The sequence below is a fragment of the Abramis brama genome, assembly GCF_963993115.1.
Source record: "Abramis brama genome assembly, chromosome: 24".
In the NCBI taxonomy this organism is placed as follows: Eukaryota; Metazoa; Chordata; class Actinopteri; order Cypriniformes; family Leuciscidae; genus Abramis; species Abramis brama.
The window spans coordinates 2,226,037-2,244,211 of record NC_139986.1 but is presented as its reverse complement, the minus strand read 5'-3'; the positions used below and the strand labels follow the sequence as shown (position 1 = coordinate 2,244,211).

The window sequence follows — 18,175 nt, the reverse complement described above, 5'->3', positions numbered from 1 at the left end:
CTCTCTTTATAATGCCCTCGGTTCACCCGCACAGCTTACACTACAGCTCCCGTTTCCCCCTCATTTTTTCCCTCCTTCCATCCCGGGAAAGCCCTACAGGCTTATGGGCAGCTCATTACAAGCTGAGAGTAAACACAGGGCTTTAGGCAGATGTAGGCAAAGGCCACATCCAAAGGGGCACGGGCAGCCATAATGAGAGGACACGGCAGTTTCAGGCCCAGGGTGGAGCATAACATCCCCAACCCTGCAGCCTAAACCAGTCACGCACAGGACAGTATCAAAGGGCTGCAGACTTGGAAAGACTACAGAAAGAGCATAATCATTAAGATGATTTGTGGATAGGGGACGCAGTTGATCCGTGGTCCGTACGGACCGGGCCCCACGGTTCGGCACGCATGTGATTCGCGGATTAACTGCTAAACTTAACCATCGTAGAGTGAAAGTTTATAGTTTGGACGTGTTTTGTCTTGCCAATTTATACATTCGAACAATTTTAAACGCGGAAGAAGAGGCGAAAATCGGGACTTGCGCGTTATCTGTGTGCACAGATATCACTCGAACACCATTGATTCCTCTTTCGAGTTTCCTTGCCCATGAACGGACACATACACACAAAATCATGTCTAAATACTCGTCTAAATACCCGTCTCGGCAAGAATTCTCTCGGTTATGTCAAAAGTGAACAGTTGAGAAAGAAACCAGTTTGTCAGTTTTTTCTGTCCGTGGATTCGGTCTTAAAGTGACAGCAGACACCTCATATTCCTACTGTTGTCTGTGTCATAAATGTTAATAAAACAAGGTTATGCAACAAGTTTACCACAATATATTAAATTATTATCAACCTTTAGTTCAAAAGACATTTAAAAACACGTTTTTCCACTTAGGCTTTTGATCATGCATGAGTGTCGAGGTACTGTTGTCACAGATGTCGGTTTTTAAGAGTTTGAAGATGTTTTAGGTGTGTTTAAGACTCCTAAGAGTCTGTGGGCCTAACAATCTGAGACTACATATTTGCATATACTTTATTTATAGTTATTTGTGTTTGTTATATTTTTAATATTTTATTGTTTGTGCAGCACTATGGTCCACATTGTTGTATTATTATGTGCTTTATAAATAAATTGGAATTGGAATTAATATAACAAAATACAGCTTTAACAAAGATGAAACTATATTTAATTTCTACAGTGAACAAATAGAGTTATTTTACATTTAGGCTTAATTATTAGTTTCTGTACATGAATACTACTGTTAGACTTTGTAACTTTGTTATTTAGTATTCATCTCTGCTTGCAATTTGTGTATTTGACTGTTCACTTGTTTTTAATAATGTTTGAACTTTATCAGCAAGGCTAGTAGTTTTTTATGTGGATTCGAAAAACTTCAAGTGAGCTTTAAGTAATAAATGGAAAGCAAAGTTACACAAAAATTATATATATATGTATATATATATATTTTTTTTTTATTTTTTTATTTTTTTTTAATATATATATATATATTTTTTTTTTAATTATATATTTTTTTTTTTTTTTTTTTAAATATATATAATTTTTGTGTAACTTTGCTTTTCATTTATTACTTAAAGCTCACTTGAAGTTCTTCGATACCACATCAAAAAATACTAGCCTTGCTGATCCGAAAAATGATCCGATCCGTGGCTCAAAAACCATAAATGATCCGAACCGTGAATTTTGTGATCCGTTGCACCACTATTTGTGGAGTGACCTACAAAAAAATACCCTGGTTGTACATGGGCATTCAGTAACCACTGATATGCCATGGTTTTATAGATGAGAAGTGATTCATCACTTGTCGCTTTATGGCGTGACACTTGTGACATCTGTGTCTCTCTCTCTCCGCAGTGCCCACAGTGCCTCCTACTACACCCGCTTCCTCCACCACTCCTTCAGACGAGTGTGATGATGACCAGGCAAACTGCCATAGTGGAACAGGTGATGACTACGACCAGACAGGTGCTAACACTCGCCTGCAGAGACTGCACCCTTACCTACTGCATCTTGCTCCTTTTGCTATGCTAATCCCACTACACTAATTGTCCCCGTTGCTTCTGCAAACACCAGCCGCTTTTCTGCACTAAACACTCCTCACGCCAGCGAACCCAATCATCACCTCCCCCATAACCACACTTACCACACTACTCATGCTAGAAATTAAGTATACGGTGCATGGTATATGCAAATTTTCTGTATGCATCTCATATTGAAACAAAGTACTACATTTGCCAAATGTGCTCCACTTGACCTTCCATTTCATTATAAAAGCCAGACAGTGATGAATGAACGGCGAGCGATATCAAATGCAATCTCAACGTCTACTTTGTGACTTCGCGGTCTGCCAAAAGTTAGGGTTTTTTGATGCAAAATTGGATTAAAAATGCAAATTTACTGCATTTATTTATGAGATGTCCCACAATGACGCATTCTACAGTTTAAATGGTTCATTATCCTTGAAGACTACATAGTGCTTCACATTAGTTTAAAAACAGCTGTATGTGTATTTTAGTATGTAGAATTCAACATGTACATGCTAACGGCATATACATAACAATAAAGGATACTAAATAAACTGTTTGCTTACTACATATTGATTTACATAATATTGAGGAATTAGTATGCAATATACAGAATATAGTAAGTTATTATTCCATTCCAATTCATTCCATTTCATAACTCATTACGTTTCTCATAAAAATAAAAAGTTGTACCAGTACCTCACATTATGTAGCTTGCACTACTACATTTTCTTCTGCTCTCCTAGTTGCTAAAACTAACACTTGATTTAATATTCTGCCTCTAATCTCCTCTGTGTTCACATCAGTGCAGTCTCACAGAGTGTGTGTTGCACAGTATTACACTCCCCTCTGGTAAATGCTAAAAGTGAAGGTTCCACATGAAGAAAAATGTATTTGCATGTCTCATCTGGCAAAGTTCATTTTAAAAAATGCTAAGCACACACAAAGAGGGGAATTAGCACAGTCAGATCCGTTCCTCCTGATAATGCCCGAATAAAACATTACCCAGTGTCTCGCTTTAACTTTTCATCTAATGGCCTTCACTGTGTTCACACGGCAGGAGGAACCACTGCGCCGGAGACGACCACAGAGATGAGCACCATTCCAGGTGAGAAAGGTACACATCTTATAATACTTCCCTTCTTTGTGCACTCGCTATCTGTAATTTCTTTAATTATGCTGGATTTTGCGAATGCAAATTCTCTTAAAGGTGCGGCGTGCCATTTTTGCACCCCAGTTCAATTTGCAGAAACCACTATAAGTAAACAGATAACTGGTCACTTCCATGAATACTTTAAACACTATTTAAAATAATTGTGTGTTGTATGTGGTCCAGCATGAGTTTGAGGAGGAACTATCTGTTGTCTGAACAAACAAAAAAAGGGATGCTGCATTAATTTACCTTATCTGACGTATTTGAAAAACGTATTGAAATTACACAGAAATTACACACTGCACCTTTAAGAACGGATTTTCTTATTGTATGTTTTCTGTGTTCTGTTTGGTTGTTTGCTATTTGAGATGAGTTTGTAATCTTGTTTGTGAAGTGTTCTTGTGAAAATCTATAAAGAGCCTCTTTGATTTGCTCATTCAGCATAATGACTGATTAGCCATTCAAGACTGCTCACTAATGGGCAAATGAGAAATGCCCCTTAACTGACCTTGCCTAATTAGCCAGTGTGTGTGTGTGTGTGTGTGTTTGGCCCTGTCTGAGCTTCATCACATCAAAACAACTGAATAGAATGAAGGTTCTAATAAGTGTGTGTGTGTGTGTGCGTGTGCGTGTGTGTGTGGTCCTGGTTGGTTACCATTGAGTAGATGTGTGCGCTTTCTATTATTGGATGTGGTTTATTTGCTATGACAAGCATTCAAAGCTGGTAGAACGTTCTGGACTGCGGTGAAACGTATCCTCGCTCTGTCCTCCACTGCGACAGACACAATCCATTTAAAGATGGAAAAGAAGAAATAACTTTTAATTGGAAACTGGCATTTTTTGCAGCGGCAGTGGCTGCGTGCCTGAGCTGCGGCTTTTAATGGGAAATTCTTTACTCCGCATTCAGTGAGCAAATACCCTCCGAAACTCGCAGAGAATCCTGGCATTATTACGCGAGGCTTTATTAAACTGTCTAGAGAAGAAGCGCTGAGGATCTGCAGACACCGGTGCAGCTGACATACTAGACGAGCTTCTGCTTCTCTGTCCATCTCAATTCATTCTCTCTCTCTCTCTCTCTCTCTCTCTCTCTCTCTCTCTGTATCTCTCACTCAATCTAACATAGTTAAATCCCTCCCTCGTTTTTTCACGTCAATTTCGATTTCAAAGCTGTATTGTTTTGTATGGTCTGTATTCTCTCTCAAGATCTAGCTATACTTGGTGTATAAATGTGGATTTGGCTTGGGCATAAAAGAATTTGGAAATGCTCATGCATAAATGCTGGGATTTTCTCATTTCTAAAAATAACTCTCTATTGCCATCAAGTGGACAATATAAAACATTCTGTTGTGGCCTATGGAATCAAACACACTGGTGTTTCAAAAAATGATAATGTTATTATGTAGTACACAACCGTTCAATATTATTAACAAAGATATTTATAATGTTACAAAAGATTTTATTTCAAATAAATTTCTGTTCATCAAAGAATCCTGAAAATTAAAAATCTGAAGCTGTTTTCAGCATTGATAATAATCATAAATGATTCTTGATCATCAAATCATCATATTAGAGTGATTTCTGAAGGATCATGTGACACTGAAGACTGGAGTAATGATGCTGAAAATTCAGCTTTGATCACAGGAATAAATTACACTTTACTGTATATTCACATAGACAACAATTACTTTAAATTGTAATAATATTTCACCATTTTTACTGTATTTTATGATCAAATAAATGCAGCCTTGGTGAGCAGAAGAGAATTTGATCATATTTATTCACATATTATAATTATTTCAGAATAGTAAAATATATTAATATAAATATAATAATAGTATTATTGATTAATTATAATAAATATAAATAATAAAATTACTATTAAATATATTATAAAAAATATTCTGTAAAAAAAAAAAAGAGAGAGACTGTTTGCAGATCACTGGTTTGGTAATATAAAAAAGTGCATAATAATAATCTTCTCCTGTGTGTGTGTGTGTGTGTGTGTGTGTGTGTGTGTGTGTGTGTGTGTGTGTGTAGCGTTCCTGTGGTTTGCCTGTGACTTCGGCTGGGCCAGTGATCCCTCTTTCTGCGGCTGGATGTCAGAGGACAGTGGCTTCAGGTGGCAGATCCAGTCCAGCGGCACCCCGACCCTCAACACCGGCCCAAACATGGACCACACTGGTAAGAGAAGAATCAACCCATAGATCTCACAGCACAGAGAGTGTGAATCCTCCAAAGCTCACACACACACACGTCTCCTGCCTCAGGTGGATCGGGGAACTTCATCTACACACTGGCGACAGGAGCTCAGGAGACAGAAGTGGCTCGGCTGGTGAGTCCGTCGGTGTCGGGACAGGACTCGGACCTGTGCTTGTCTTTCTGGTACCACATGTTCGGGTCCCACATCGGCACGCTCCACATTAAACAGCGCAGGGAGACGAGCCAGGGCTCGGCCGACGTCCTGCTCTGGACCGTCAGTGGACATCAGGGCAACCGCTGGAGAGAGGGCCGTGTGCTGATCCCCCACTCCAGCAAACCCTACCAGGTATTACAGCGGCGTGCAACTCCTGCCTCACTTTGGCGGGTTGAATTTTACATATAATCAGGGCTTGACATTAACTTGCTCACTGTGGCGAGTGGTTTTGAAAGTTACAAGCCACTCAGCATTTTCACTGGCCACAATTTTAACATTGATACCATGGGGAAAAACTGCCATGTAGATATTTTTAACATTATCCCATAATTTTGCAGCAGGTTTATTAGGCTGCTGTCACTTTAAGACCTGATGCATTATCCATACTGTTATATATAGCCAATATACTTGTCTTTATGTGCCGCACTTTGGGTGTGAGCAATAAATCTGCAGGAATGAGTGAAATTATGCACAATACATGCAATCCCACGCCGAAATTCAAGCCCTGTAACAGCAACAATATTCATCCGAATGAATCGAGTGAGTGAGGAGAGAGTGAGGAGACTCACTGTCGGAGAGATGAGAAAGAAAGAACAGCTGGTATCGTTTATCTATTCTGATATTTCAGTATGAGATGAGAAGAGGGTAATTCATCGAAAAATCTATATTTTTTAACAACACTACATTGCACAGTTTTTTATTTCAGATGATGCCTTTTTAAAGTCTACAATTGAAAAATATGTATATTATATACAGGGCTTGACATCCTGCCAAATGTGTGTGTATTTCAGCAGTGGCGTGTAACACAGTCTCTCCTACTAGCCACTTTGGCTGATTGAATTTTATTTAATATAATTTTTTCAATTGTAGTCTTTTAAAAAGGCATCTGAAATAATAAGGTAAGTGCAATGTAGTGTTGTCAAAAATATCGATTTTTCGATACATACCGACACTGAAATATCAGAAACGCTTCCGCAGGATACATACCAGCATCCAGAGGTGGACAAAGTACACAACTTCCTTACTTGAGTGAAAGTACAGATACTACTGGTCAAATATTACTCCGTTACAAGTAAAAGTTGTAAAGACCGATTCTCACTTAAGTAAAAGTACAGAAGTACTCGTTTTTAAAAGTACTTAAGTATCAAAAGTAAAAAGTAAATGTCAATGCATTGTTTTATTATTGTTGCATTGTTGAATGTAGTACTTACAGTACCTTATGCCTCTGAATCTATGCCTGCCCTCATATCAATATCACATTTATTTCTAGAACACAGTTCCAGTAGTGGGATTGAATATGAGATTGAATAAGTCACTCAATAACGTCTACAATGGTTTCAGACACCCAAATGGCTGTTCCCTCAAATAGTGCCCTTGGCTTAGTTTTTTGGCTTTGACGTCAACCCGACTTTCATTTCCAACCAAAATCCAACGTCTGTCCGACGTCGGGTTCTGACGTAAATCTGACGTCGGGTTCTGACGTAAATCTGACGTCTGGTTTTGACGTCAACCCGACTTTCATTTCCAAACCAAAATCATCCCCTGACTGACGTTACTACTTTCTACTCAAGGACCTTGACAGAAACGTAGTGGAGTAAAAAGTACGATATTTGTCTTTCAAATGTAGTGAGGTTAAAGTAAAAAGTTTCCAGAAAAGATAATACTCAAGTAAAGTACAGATACTCAAAAAGTGTACTTAAGTACAGTACTCAAGTAAATGTACTTTGTTACTGTCCACCTCTGCCAGCATCTCTCCGACAGCGAGTGACACACAACCCCGCCTCTCCTCACTCACTCGATTCATTTGCTCTGGATGAATATTGTTGGTGTTACAGGGCTTGAATTTCGGCGTGGGATTGCGCGTATTACATCATTTTACTCAGATTTAGTGATCACACCCAAAGTGCACGCTCATAAAGCCATCTCTCAGAACTAAATTGAGTTCTTTTTCGCTGTTTTTTGCGCTTAAACAGTCAAATACACACAAATAATGTCAAAATGCCAGACGAGAATTCACGTAAACACTGTCAGTTATGTTTGAACGTAAACAGTTGAGAAATAAAACGCACGTGTAACAGTATAATGGATCTGTGCATCAGGTCTTAAAGTGACAGCAGCCTAATAAACCTGCTGCCAAATTATGAGATAATATTAAAAATATCTACATGGCAGTTTTTCTCCATGGTATCGATGTCAAGATTGTGGTCAGTGAAAGTGCTGAGTGGCTAGAAACTTTGGAAATCCATTAGCCACAGTGGCTGGAGAGCAAGAGTTCATGTCAAGCCCAGGTATGTCATTAGTGAATGTAAAAGATGATTGGCTTTTTTGTTGTTCCAAACATGTGCGCTGTTATTATTTACACTGATTACATATTTAAAATACAATTTTGGTGTTTGCATTTATTTCAGGTGATAATTGAAAGCGTAGTGGAGAGGAAAAGCTGGGGAGACATTGCTGTGGACGACATCAAAATCTTAGACAATCTGAACATGGACGACTGCAAGGGTGAGTCAACACAGAGCTGTGTCCTTGTTACATGTAGTTACTATAGTAATAACAGTAAATTATGCATAATTACAGAACATGCAACTAACCCTCAACCAAACCCTAATCCACTATAGTAAGTGCATGTAGTTAATTAATACTACTCTGTACTTACACTGTAACAAAGACACCTAATAATAAGTGTAGCCCAAAGATGACAAATTTGTCCAAAAAAATATTTGACTCCTATTGTCAACAAGGCAAAGAAGTGACAACATGTGCAAATATTTAAATAACATAATTTTAAATAAATATCTAAAATTCAGTAATTTCAAAAGTTTCAATAATTGAAAAATTTTCAGGGTTAACACTTTATTACAAATTAATTTAAATAATTTTTCTAGTCAATTGTGATTAGTTTTTTTTTAGTTATTATTATTATTATTATATTTACTCATAAATAGCCATTTATAACTGATTAAATCATTTATATCTTAACATAACTAGAAAAAAATCTATTTATAAAAAAATACAAAAATAAAATAATCCATGGCTTTTCTGGGTCTAGAAATCACACTTTTAAAATTCCCTCATTTCCAAGACAGTAAAACCCTGCTTCTTCATTAAAAAAGGCAGTTGTTGAGGGAACATATTAAAATAAGAAATATGATTTTTCCTTTCACCTTAATATTTTTATATGCTTGTAAAGCTAAAATCAAGATATTTATAGTGTGTTTGTTCTTATTTTAAATAATAGCCACCGTGCAGCTGAGAACCTCTGACTTAGATGACAATACTGGACTTTATACAGTCCCTGACTTGTTTTATGTCCCCCTTTTGCAGACCCAGATGTCCCAGCAGAGCCGATTCAACCCGAGGACACCTTCAATGAAATCAGTAAGAGTCTTTCTCAAATCTGAGGCACACAAATGCTGAATAATGTTGAATCACTCTCAAGATTAGTGACTGAAGAAGGCTTATGTTACAGTGTGTTTGGAGGGCGTTTATTTCACATTGCATTCATCTAAATTAAAAACATTTATTGAGCATCACTGAACCAACCTATATACATTAATTTAAACCACCATAATACTAATTTTTAGAGGTTAAATCAGGTAGAAATTACGGAAGCCCTGAACCGCAACGTAAAAAAAAAAAAAAAAAATCCATAAAAAAATATATTCTAAAATTACGAGAATAAAGTCAAAATATTGCGAGAATAAAGTTGAAATATTTAGAGAATAAAGTTGCATTTCTTAAAAAAAAAAGTAAAAAAAAGAAAGAACTTCTACAGAAGACTGTATTCTCGTTTTTTTTTTACTTTATTCTCAAAATATTACGACTTTATTCTCGTAATGTTTGGACTTTATTCTCAAAATATTTAGACTTTAATCTCGAAATATTTAGACTTTAATATCGAAATATTTAGACTTTAATATCGAAATATTTAGACTTTAATCTCGAAATATTTAGACTTTAATATCGAAATATTTCGACTTTAATCTCAAAATATTTAGACTTTAATATCGAAATATTTAGACTTTAATCTTGAAATGCCACGACTTTATTCTCGTAATTCTTTTTTTTTTTTTTTTTTTTACGTTGCGGTTCAGGGCTTCCGTAAGAAATGGCTCTTTGCGGTAAAGATTTCAGGTTTGCAGGTACTCTGAAACAGGCTTTGTTTTAATATCTGTTCTCTTCTAGTTGTGGACATCACAGACTTCCCCGAGATCGTGGACAACCACGAGATCAGCGGAGCCGGGAACATGCTGAAGACGCTGGACCCCATCCTCATCACCATCATCGCCATGAGCGCGCTGGGAGTGTTCCTCGGCGCCATCTGTGGTGTGGTTCTGTACTGCGCCTGCTCACACAGCGCCATGTCCGACAGGAACTTATCCGCCCTGGAAAACTATAACTTTGAGCTAGTGGACGGCGTCAAGTTAAAGAAGGACAAGCTCAGCTCACAGAACTCGTACTCGGAAGCGTGAGGCGGCCAACCAATGAGAGGGAACCTCTCCTCAGGGAGGGCGGGGCTAAACGGACTGCCGATGCCATCCGATTGGAGGAGGACAAGGCTCTGTGGTTCAGTGAACCAATGGGAGGACGAGGGACTGAGCCGTGCTTTTCTCAGGAGCTGCAGTGAACGGAACCTACCATTAGGGGGACACTGTGTACAAAACATTGAATTCAAGGATTTAAAAGAAGCAAACAAAAAACAAACAAAATGAAAAATAAGAATATGTACAGATGATTGAAATTATTATTTTAATTTTTAATTTTATTGTTTTGTATTATTTTTAGTTGATCATTTTTACAATCGGATGCTGGTGTTGAGACCAATATATAATAATGTTATAAAGTATTTATCTTTTTTTTCTAGGAGGGAAAAAAAAAATCATTTATTTTTTATTTTAAAAGATTGTTTTGCGCTTTAAGGAGATGTGTAAAAAAAAAAAAAAAACCCAAATGAACCATATACGACCAAGGGAAGGTAATTACCCCGTGGTAGGGTAAAGATCAAAGGGGGTGGAATATCATCCAGCCCTGATGCATTCTGGGTATGGTTCAGTCAGTGCCTTTGGTACATCTTTTTTGGCCTTTTTTTTTTTGTTGGTGTTTTTAACCCTTTAGTTCTCAAAAAAGGCTGTCGGTCGAATCTGCAAAACAAAACCCGGTGAATTCATAAGCGCTTTAATGTTGAAATCCTGCATATTGTACATAAGTTTTAATATATTTTAATGCCCTTTTCAAAGAAACGAGTAAAAGGACAAAAAAAGAAAGCTGCAGTATCCCTTTTTTTCTTGGGTTGTATGTTGTAAATACAATCGTCTGACTGTTTTTGTGAAAGTGAAACGTGTGCTTTTTTTCCCGTCCTGTTCGGTTATTTTGCTACGCTCCCAAAAGATGCAGCCCTTGTTCAGAACAGATCCAGTGCACATTTCATCCTGGGAATCCATCATATCGGCGTTATAATCACACCAAACAACAAAACAAAAAAAGCTCATCATTGCCTTGCTTTGTTTTGAAGTGAACGGCCCCAAATATCTCATCAAAGTGCTTATCCCACCGTCCGTCGAGCTGGAATCAGTCTCTCGTATCAGTATGCTGTCGTATACTGTCACTTTAAGAGTGGTGCTAATAAAGTACTTTTTTTTTTTTTTTTCTATTAAAGTTCTCATGCGAGCGCTTGATTGCGTGAAGATGTCATAGTGGAGTTCTGTCATTGGCCTTGTGTCTGTACCAAAGGACTGTTGCCTCAAACTGCAGGGTCCAATCACAACAACCCATTGTCGTCATGTGACATCTCGATCTCATCTCATTGGTTGGCTCATTATCATTCCGTTCTGGACTGGTGGATGGATCTGACTTTAGCAATGACGTCACATATAGTTTAACCAATAACAGGGCTTCACTGCTGACAATACTAATGTTTTCTACAGGTTTCTTGGTATGTTCATGTAATGTGTTGTATACTGTGGCAAACACTTTTTTTTTTTTTTGTTCTCCCATTTCTTTCCGATGACATGAATCCACGTGCTACATGTGTGTGTTAATGGTGACTGGCTTCAGTCGGGATTCTGTGAGAAAGCATACTGTAGCATTAACTAAAACGAAACAATGTTGCACTGATCAATATATTTGATGAAGTTTATGTGTTTATAGCATTCATTTGTACAAAAGACAACGGAGATGAAAAAAGACAGTGTTCATTTTTTTTTAAATATAGTTTCAGAATATGTAACACGATTCTGAAATGGTCAATTATCGAGATGTTTTCATTATTGAAAAAGGTATACAGATTTCCTATAGTAAAGTTCACATTTACCTGACCCGGTAATCTTTTGTTTTTGTACTGTCGTTTAAATTTTGTGCCGATTTTCTTTTCTTTCTTTTTTTACGAGAAGATGCGGAAGCAAAGAAAAAACTTTTATTTTCAATACTGCCTCTGTAATTTGCTGTTGTAGGAAGGAAAAAAAAAATGAATAAAAACAGCAAGGCCTTAAAATGGATTTCAATGTTTTGTATTTGAGCATCTGCATCACAAGAGGGAAAAACTCTGTCTCTGATCCAATCAGATCAATGACATTCCAAAGATTCAGCTCCAATAAATGTTTCTGAAACTAATTTTCTCTTTTATAATTTATTTTTCTTTCTTTCTTTTTAATGCATCTTTTTTTTTAAATAATGTTTTAATAATTTCCTAGATTTGAAGCAGAAAGACATGCATGCGGATGTAGAGAGAGGGCGCCGTTGAGCAACTTCATGACGAGAGAAGAGTTTGGAAATGTGGGACTGCAAATAGTTTCAATAGAAATTACATGTGTTTTAGTTCACCAAAAATCAGTACATTCGGCAGTACCGTATTTCACTGACAATAGAATAAGTAATTAAGTAATTAGCATGCAATTAAGTGTCCATGAACATTACATTTAATATTATATTATTATAATAGCTTATATGTCTTCTGTTATAAGTAATCTTTTTTTTTAAGTTTGCTTCAGTCCATGTTCTGGGATGATGGCTGCATCCGAAAGGTACTTATTTTGAATAAGAAATTACTTCACAAATGTTAAAAAAGTATGTATGTATGTAGTAGGGAAGTATGTGATTTCGGACGCAGCCACACACACACACAAGTGCATTGGCTTGAAAAATGCAGGTTTTTTGTCATGATTTCAGTGTTTAGAAACAAAACTTATGAGACAGTTGTTGTCAGATTTCATTAGTGACTTCAAATATGAAATTTAATCATAAGATTTGGAGATTTTGATGTTTCCACATTCAAAGAGATAGGAGCTGTCCTTGCATGAGGCGTTTCAAAGATGGCCGCCGACTGAAATGACTTGTCTTAAGGGACTTCGACTGGACTTTTTTTTATGAGATATAGTCTTTGTGACAGCTAGTCAAGTCTTTGGATTAAACACATTTGGAAACAGACAGAAAATATGACACTGGTCTCGTTTAAAAAGCAGATATATTTCCTTGTCTTTCTCTGAGTCCACATGGATGTTTGGAGTTCAGCACGAAACACCAGGAGAGAGTAACACAAGCTGTCTTTCATTACTCAACACAGCTCCTCGATGCTCGAGATTATCGATCAAAACAAAACCAATTGCCGGAATATACAACATGAAGAGGGTTGAGCTGAAAATCAATGCAATCTTTCAGTTAAAACAGCTTTAATCAACAAAAACACACACACCGCCTCCGTCACAAAGGACTGTTCGCACATGCTATTAGTTCTGTGCTCAATCGAACAGACACACACAAGCATGGGAAATATGTGGGTATTATAAGAAATCTCAAATTATGAGCTGTTTCATGTACAACATTGCAAATATAACATTTAGCAAAATAATTATTTTTAAGTTTTGAAGTAAATTACTATAAGATTTTCAAGATTTTCTTAACATTTCAAACTAAAACCGCGGCTGATCAGGTTAGCATTAGCATTTAAAGGGGTATCATGTGACTTTTCTATAAATAGTAATTAGCAAATAGTAATATTAGTAAAACTAATGTTATTTATGTATATTTTATGGGGTAGGGTGGGTGTGTTATACTTGACTTGTTAAGAGTTGTTAAGAGATATAGGCCTAGTCATGAAAAAAAAAAAAACACATGTCATTCCAAACTTCAATGAACCCTTTTGCATTCAGTCTATTGTTTATTTTTGTATGAGTGTGGAATATAAAATAATAAATAGGCCTATTGAGAATTTAGGTAGGTGAAAAGCAGTATGTGACAAGAGTCTTATGTCTGAATTCACAGTAGGCTACTCATAAAATAGTAGGTAAAAAGTACGCGTATGAGATTCTGAAGTGTGCACATGATGGACACTTTACTATCCCATGAGGCCACGGGAGAGGGTTTATGAATGACAGTGAAGCGACACAACTGACGCTGGTGGGTCATGATAATGGCGAATGTAGTGCAGACACACACATTCATGTTATAAAGAATGTATTTTTTAGAAGTCATGGAGTAATAAGTACCTACTGTGATTTCAGATATGCATCTCTTCCGATTCAGGTCTTTTGCATGTGCTTCGTTTTACTCAAGAGACCTTTAAATGAGTGAGCAAAGATGAGCATAACTGATGTCCATCATATGCAGATTGATATCTAAAAGTTTTTTTTCTTCTAATCTTCTCACTAACATTTAGATATTTAAATCGAATAAAATGCCAATGATAAAAAGAACTGGCAAGGTTAGCTGATTACCTTATCGCACTCAGTTCATTCTGCTGTAACTTCAGTGAAACTACTGATCAGTCACGTCATTTATTCCAGATGATATGCCAGATTGATTCCGCAATATTACAAGTGCTGCTAAATTCTGAATTTACAGCAGAAATGTGAAAGATTTTTTTCTATCAATCAAAATAAGTATGTATTGAAATGCCACCTCTTCTTCTTCTTTTGGTATTTTATGGCGGTTGGCAAAACAAAGGATAGATGCATTCCCGCCACCTACTGGGCTGGAGTCTGGACCACTGATGGGATGGGATTGGAAGAATTTTTTTTGTAGATAAAATAATTCTACCACCTTCTAATCTAATCCATTTAAACAGTTCCATCTTTTTTTAAATCCCCCTGTAGTCAATAATTGTATCCCTTAAAACTCATCTCTGATCACCAAAATGACATATTTAAATTGTGTTTTCCCTTGAAAACAAATTTCTTCACGCCTTAAAATATCTTGAATGTAACTCGACACCCTTGCCTCATTTAGTATGTGCGGTTCTATGAATATGCAAATGAGCCCCGCCTCCACTCACTCACTCAGCCCAGAGATCCACTGGTTGACGATCACACGTTGATCTGATTGGTTACAAGGTAGTTTGTGACGTCAGAAACACCAGCGATTTCAAAGCGTGTTTTTGAGACTGTCTTTGGTTCACTGCAGTTTTAAGGAGGAAATACTCAGGAATGGAGTCGACTTATGAATTTACACATGGTTTGTCTTAAAGCATATTAAAAACACCACATAGACATAAACAACAAAACTTGATCTTAAAGTAGCTATCTCATTAATGTATTAAATATATTATGATGGTTCAATCCATTATACAGCAGTGTTTTAAGTATAACATTTCCTATCCTCATTTCTCTTAATTTCTCTCAACATAAATATTCTTTCATTTTCATATAGTTCAATATATTAGTGCATGCTGTGTTCAGTTTCTGCTGATCCACATAAACAACTCCCAGACTCATGTTTGTTCATTCTATCTAGGGAATAATTTAGAGTTGTGCCCACGACATAAAGTCTAGATATGAAGTCCTCCGATGCAAAAGCCTCTAAAAGCCACATCTGTCAAAAATGAGATAATACTATTGAGTGAATGCTCTGTATACGTTCATCAAATACTTTAACTTCAAACTCACTAATCCCAGTCTCAGCCCATTCAGAAATGTCGGTACTTAGGTAGAAACCTATACATAGGAGCCTGATAAAAATGTTAATATTAAAGAAAAACGTTAGACGGACTTCATAAAAGTCTTCTTTGTGGAACTGCATGTAGTTCACACAGAGGATCACGAGAGGGCAGTGCTGTACATGCAATGGCAATTACAATCTGCTACAAACTACATGCATCTTCTGAGACTAGGAGAAAGATTTGTTTAATGACATGAATATGTATACTGTATATATTACATTGATCAAATACAATTTGCTCTTACTCCCTGTATATAATTTAAATGAGTCCAAATAATGAACTTAAAACCTGCAACATTTTTACCCCGCTTCTAGAGTTACTCCTGAAGTATTCCAGGATTCAGGAATTCGTTGCGAAAGCTGCATTGCCTCTTTTGGGCGTCTCGTTTTCTTGTGCTTATGTAATCATAGCAACCAATGCTTTCTGGGTCTGTTTTCTGAACATGATACAGGATCTTTTTCCATCATTCCTTTTTGTAATGAATCCACCCAAAGCTTTCAACATCAAGCCTGGTTTCCCTCTTTAATTTTTTTTTTTTTTTAACTGATTTAGAAACATAACTTATTTCATTATTTCTCTCTCTCTCTCTCTCTCTCTCTCTCTCTCTCTCTCTCTCTCTCTCTCTCTCTCTCTCTCTCTCTCTCTCTCTTTTTCTTTGGAATTTATGGTTTAATTAAAGCTATTTTTTAGATTCCAGGGATCTATGTTTAAAAATTTCTTCATAACTCCCAGACTACCACAAATCTACTTTTGATCTTTTGGAATAAGAAACATTTATATGTGCTAAAACTGTATCAATAATTATCTAATTATTGCTGTTTATCCTTATCAAATTACAGTTTTATCTCCAATTAAAATAACATGTAAAGATTTAATTAAAAGATTTACCTTCTCATGGCATGCTGTCTTGTTACTTTTAGATACAAATGAGTTTGTATACCAATAAAAATAAATACAATTAAAGAATAACATCACATATAACATAAAGAGAGATTGGGCTACAAAATAAAATGTAAAAAATACAGAAACCCTAACCCTAATTCATAATATAATCTTTTTTACAGAGGCTTACATTTCTTTAAATGTAATTTAAATTTTACCCACCTTATCTAGTGTTGGAGTCAGAGGGTCCGTGACGTCATAAGGCAGTTGCGATGAAGTCAGGAGGGGGCGGGGCCTGTGGGAGACTCTGCTGACCTCATACTTTTTCATCCAGCGTTCACCAGCTCTTCTTTCTCTCCGATGCGAACGCTCAGACGACCATAAACGCGAGTTTGTGGAATACTTGATTTCACAGCGGGCGGACGCGGAATGGATTGTTCTGTGTGATTTGTTTTGCCTGAAGGATTTAAGAGAAGCTCTTTAAGGGTTAAAGAGAAACAGAAGGATACACGTTGACAAAAGACCCCTATGAGGCTTCGAAAGTGAAGAGAGAAAACTAGTAATAAAAGCCATAAGGTAAAGTTATGCTGTCCGCCGAATGAAAGAGCGCTGTTTTCATCGTGGTTTTATTTTGTTTTGAGTATAGTAAATGGTGAAGTGTTTTTTTTTTAATCAGATGTGTGTGAAATGTGAGGTAAAGTCTTGAGTAACGGTCCTTCTCTCGCAGATATTTTGGGTGGTTTATAAAAAGATCTTGTATCTTCTTCGCCTCGTTGGCAGTTTACTTTTTTTTTTTTTTAATTTTCGTTTGTGTGTGTGTGTGATTTCTAGCACACAACAAGGAAAAAATGCTCGACCCTACACTTTTCTGGTGTTTTGCGCCATGTGTTTTCTCTATCACATCCAAACTTGTTGCTACAGGGAGAATCATTTTTCTTAGCATTTTGTGCTCGTATCCTATGTTTATTTATTTGGCTGAGCATTTCGTTTACAGTGATTTATTATTAGTAATCAAAATCTGTTTATTTATTATGTTCCACAGTTGTATTTCAAAATGGAAAAAAGGAACGATGACGTATAGAACGTTCGAACGTGTATGATGTCATTTGACTTTAAAATGTAGCGATTATTTCAGGATGCAGGTTTGTGTGGAACTTGATTTGGACTACATGTAACAGTAATACATGTAACATGTGTAACAAGGACACTGTAAAATAAAGTGTTACCCACTTTATTTTATCAGTGTCCTTGTTACATATGCTACTTGCCATAGTAATAATAGAAAATTATGTATAATTACATGCAACTATACCTCAACCAAACCCTAACCCTATAGTAAGTACATGTAGTTAATTAATATTACTCAGTTCATAAATGCATAATTACACTGTAACAATGTCACCTTCAAATAAAGTGTAGCCTAACCTAAAGTGCTTTCATAATGAATGTGCTCATCTGTTTTCCTAGGTAAATGCAACTAACCGCTATCCAGTATTTAAACACAGCCATGGTATTGATCTGGACTAACTATACAGTACAGAATGACATATTCACAGATATTCCTCCTTATACTGTAGGACTAGTAATAGGATTCCAAACATATTGGACACAAATGGAAAACATGAGTGAGAGCAACATAAAAAAACAAACATTTGTCATCATTTCTGTTTACAATCCTAAAGCTTCCTAAAGCTGCCATGTTCCTTAGAAATGTCAATACTGCAGGACACAGACTGCATTGATGAATGGGACGCCGTGACACCC

At 36.5% G+C, this 18,175-nt stretch overlaps 2 protein-coding genes across 6 annotated transcripts in view; both read left to right on the top strand.

The window, feature by feature from the left end:
• The window catches only part of nrp1a (neuropilin 1a), a 68,237-nt gene extending 56,027 nt beyond the window's left edge, over positions 1-12,210 (top strand). The window contains exons 11-17 of one of the 4 annotated variants that reach the window (XM_084102913.1): positions 1,863-1,952; positions 3,093-3,149; positions 5,223-5,366; positions 5,453-5,730; positions 8,007-8,103; positions 8,926-8,979; positions 9,787-12,210. In XM_084102913.1, coding sequence (XP_083959039.1) covers positions 1,863-1,952; positions 3,093-3,149; positions 5,223-5,366; positions 5,453-5,730; positions 8,007-8,103; positions 8,926-8,979; positions 9,787-10,073 — 1,007 coding nt within the window. In that variant the 3' untranslated portion in view covers positions 10,074-12,210. Of the gene's footprint in view, positions 1-1,862; positions 1,974-3,092; positions 3,150-5,222; positions 5,367-5,452; positions 5,731-8,006; positions 8,104-8,925; positions 8,980-9,786 lie in introns of all 4 variants that reach the window. The other 3 variants (XM_084102914.1, XM_084102912.1, XM_084102911.1) reach the window with 3 other exon arrangements.
• Positions 12,211-16,685: 4,475 nt separating this feature from the next.
• Positions 16,686-18,175, top strand: part of itgb1a (integrin, beta 1a) — a 37,701-nt gene continuing 36,211 nt past the window's right edge. For both annotated transcript variants that reach the window (XM_084102664.1, XM_084102665.1), the window contains exon 1: positions 16,686-16,987. The gene's annotated coding sequence lies outside the window, so the exon portion shown is untranslated. The remainder of the gene's footprint in view (positions 16,988-18,175) is intronic.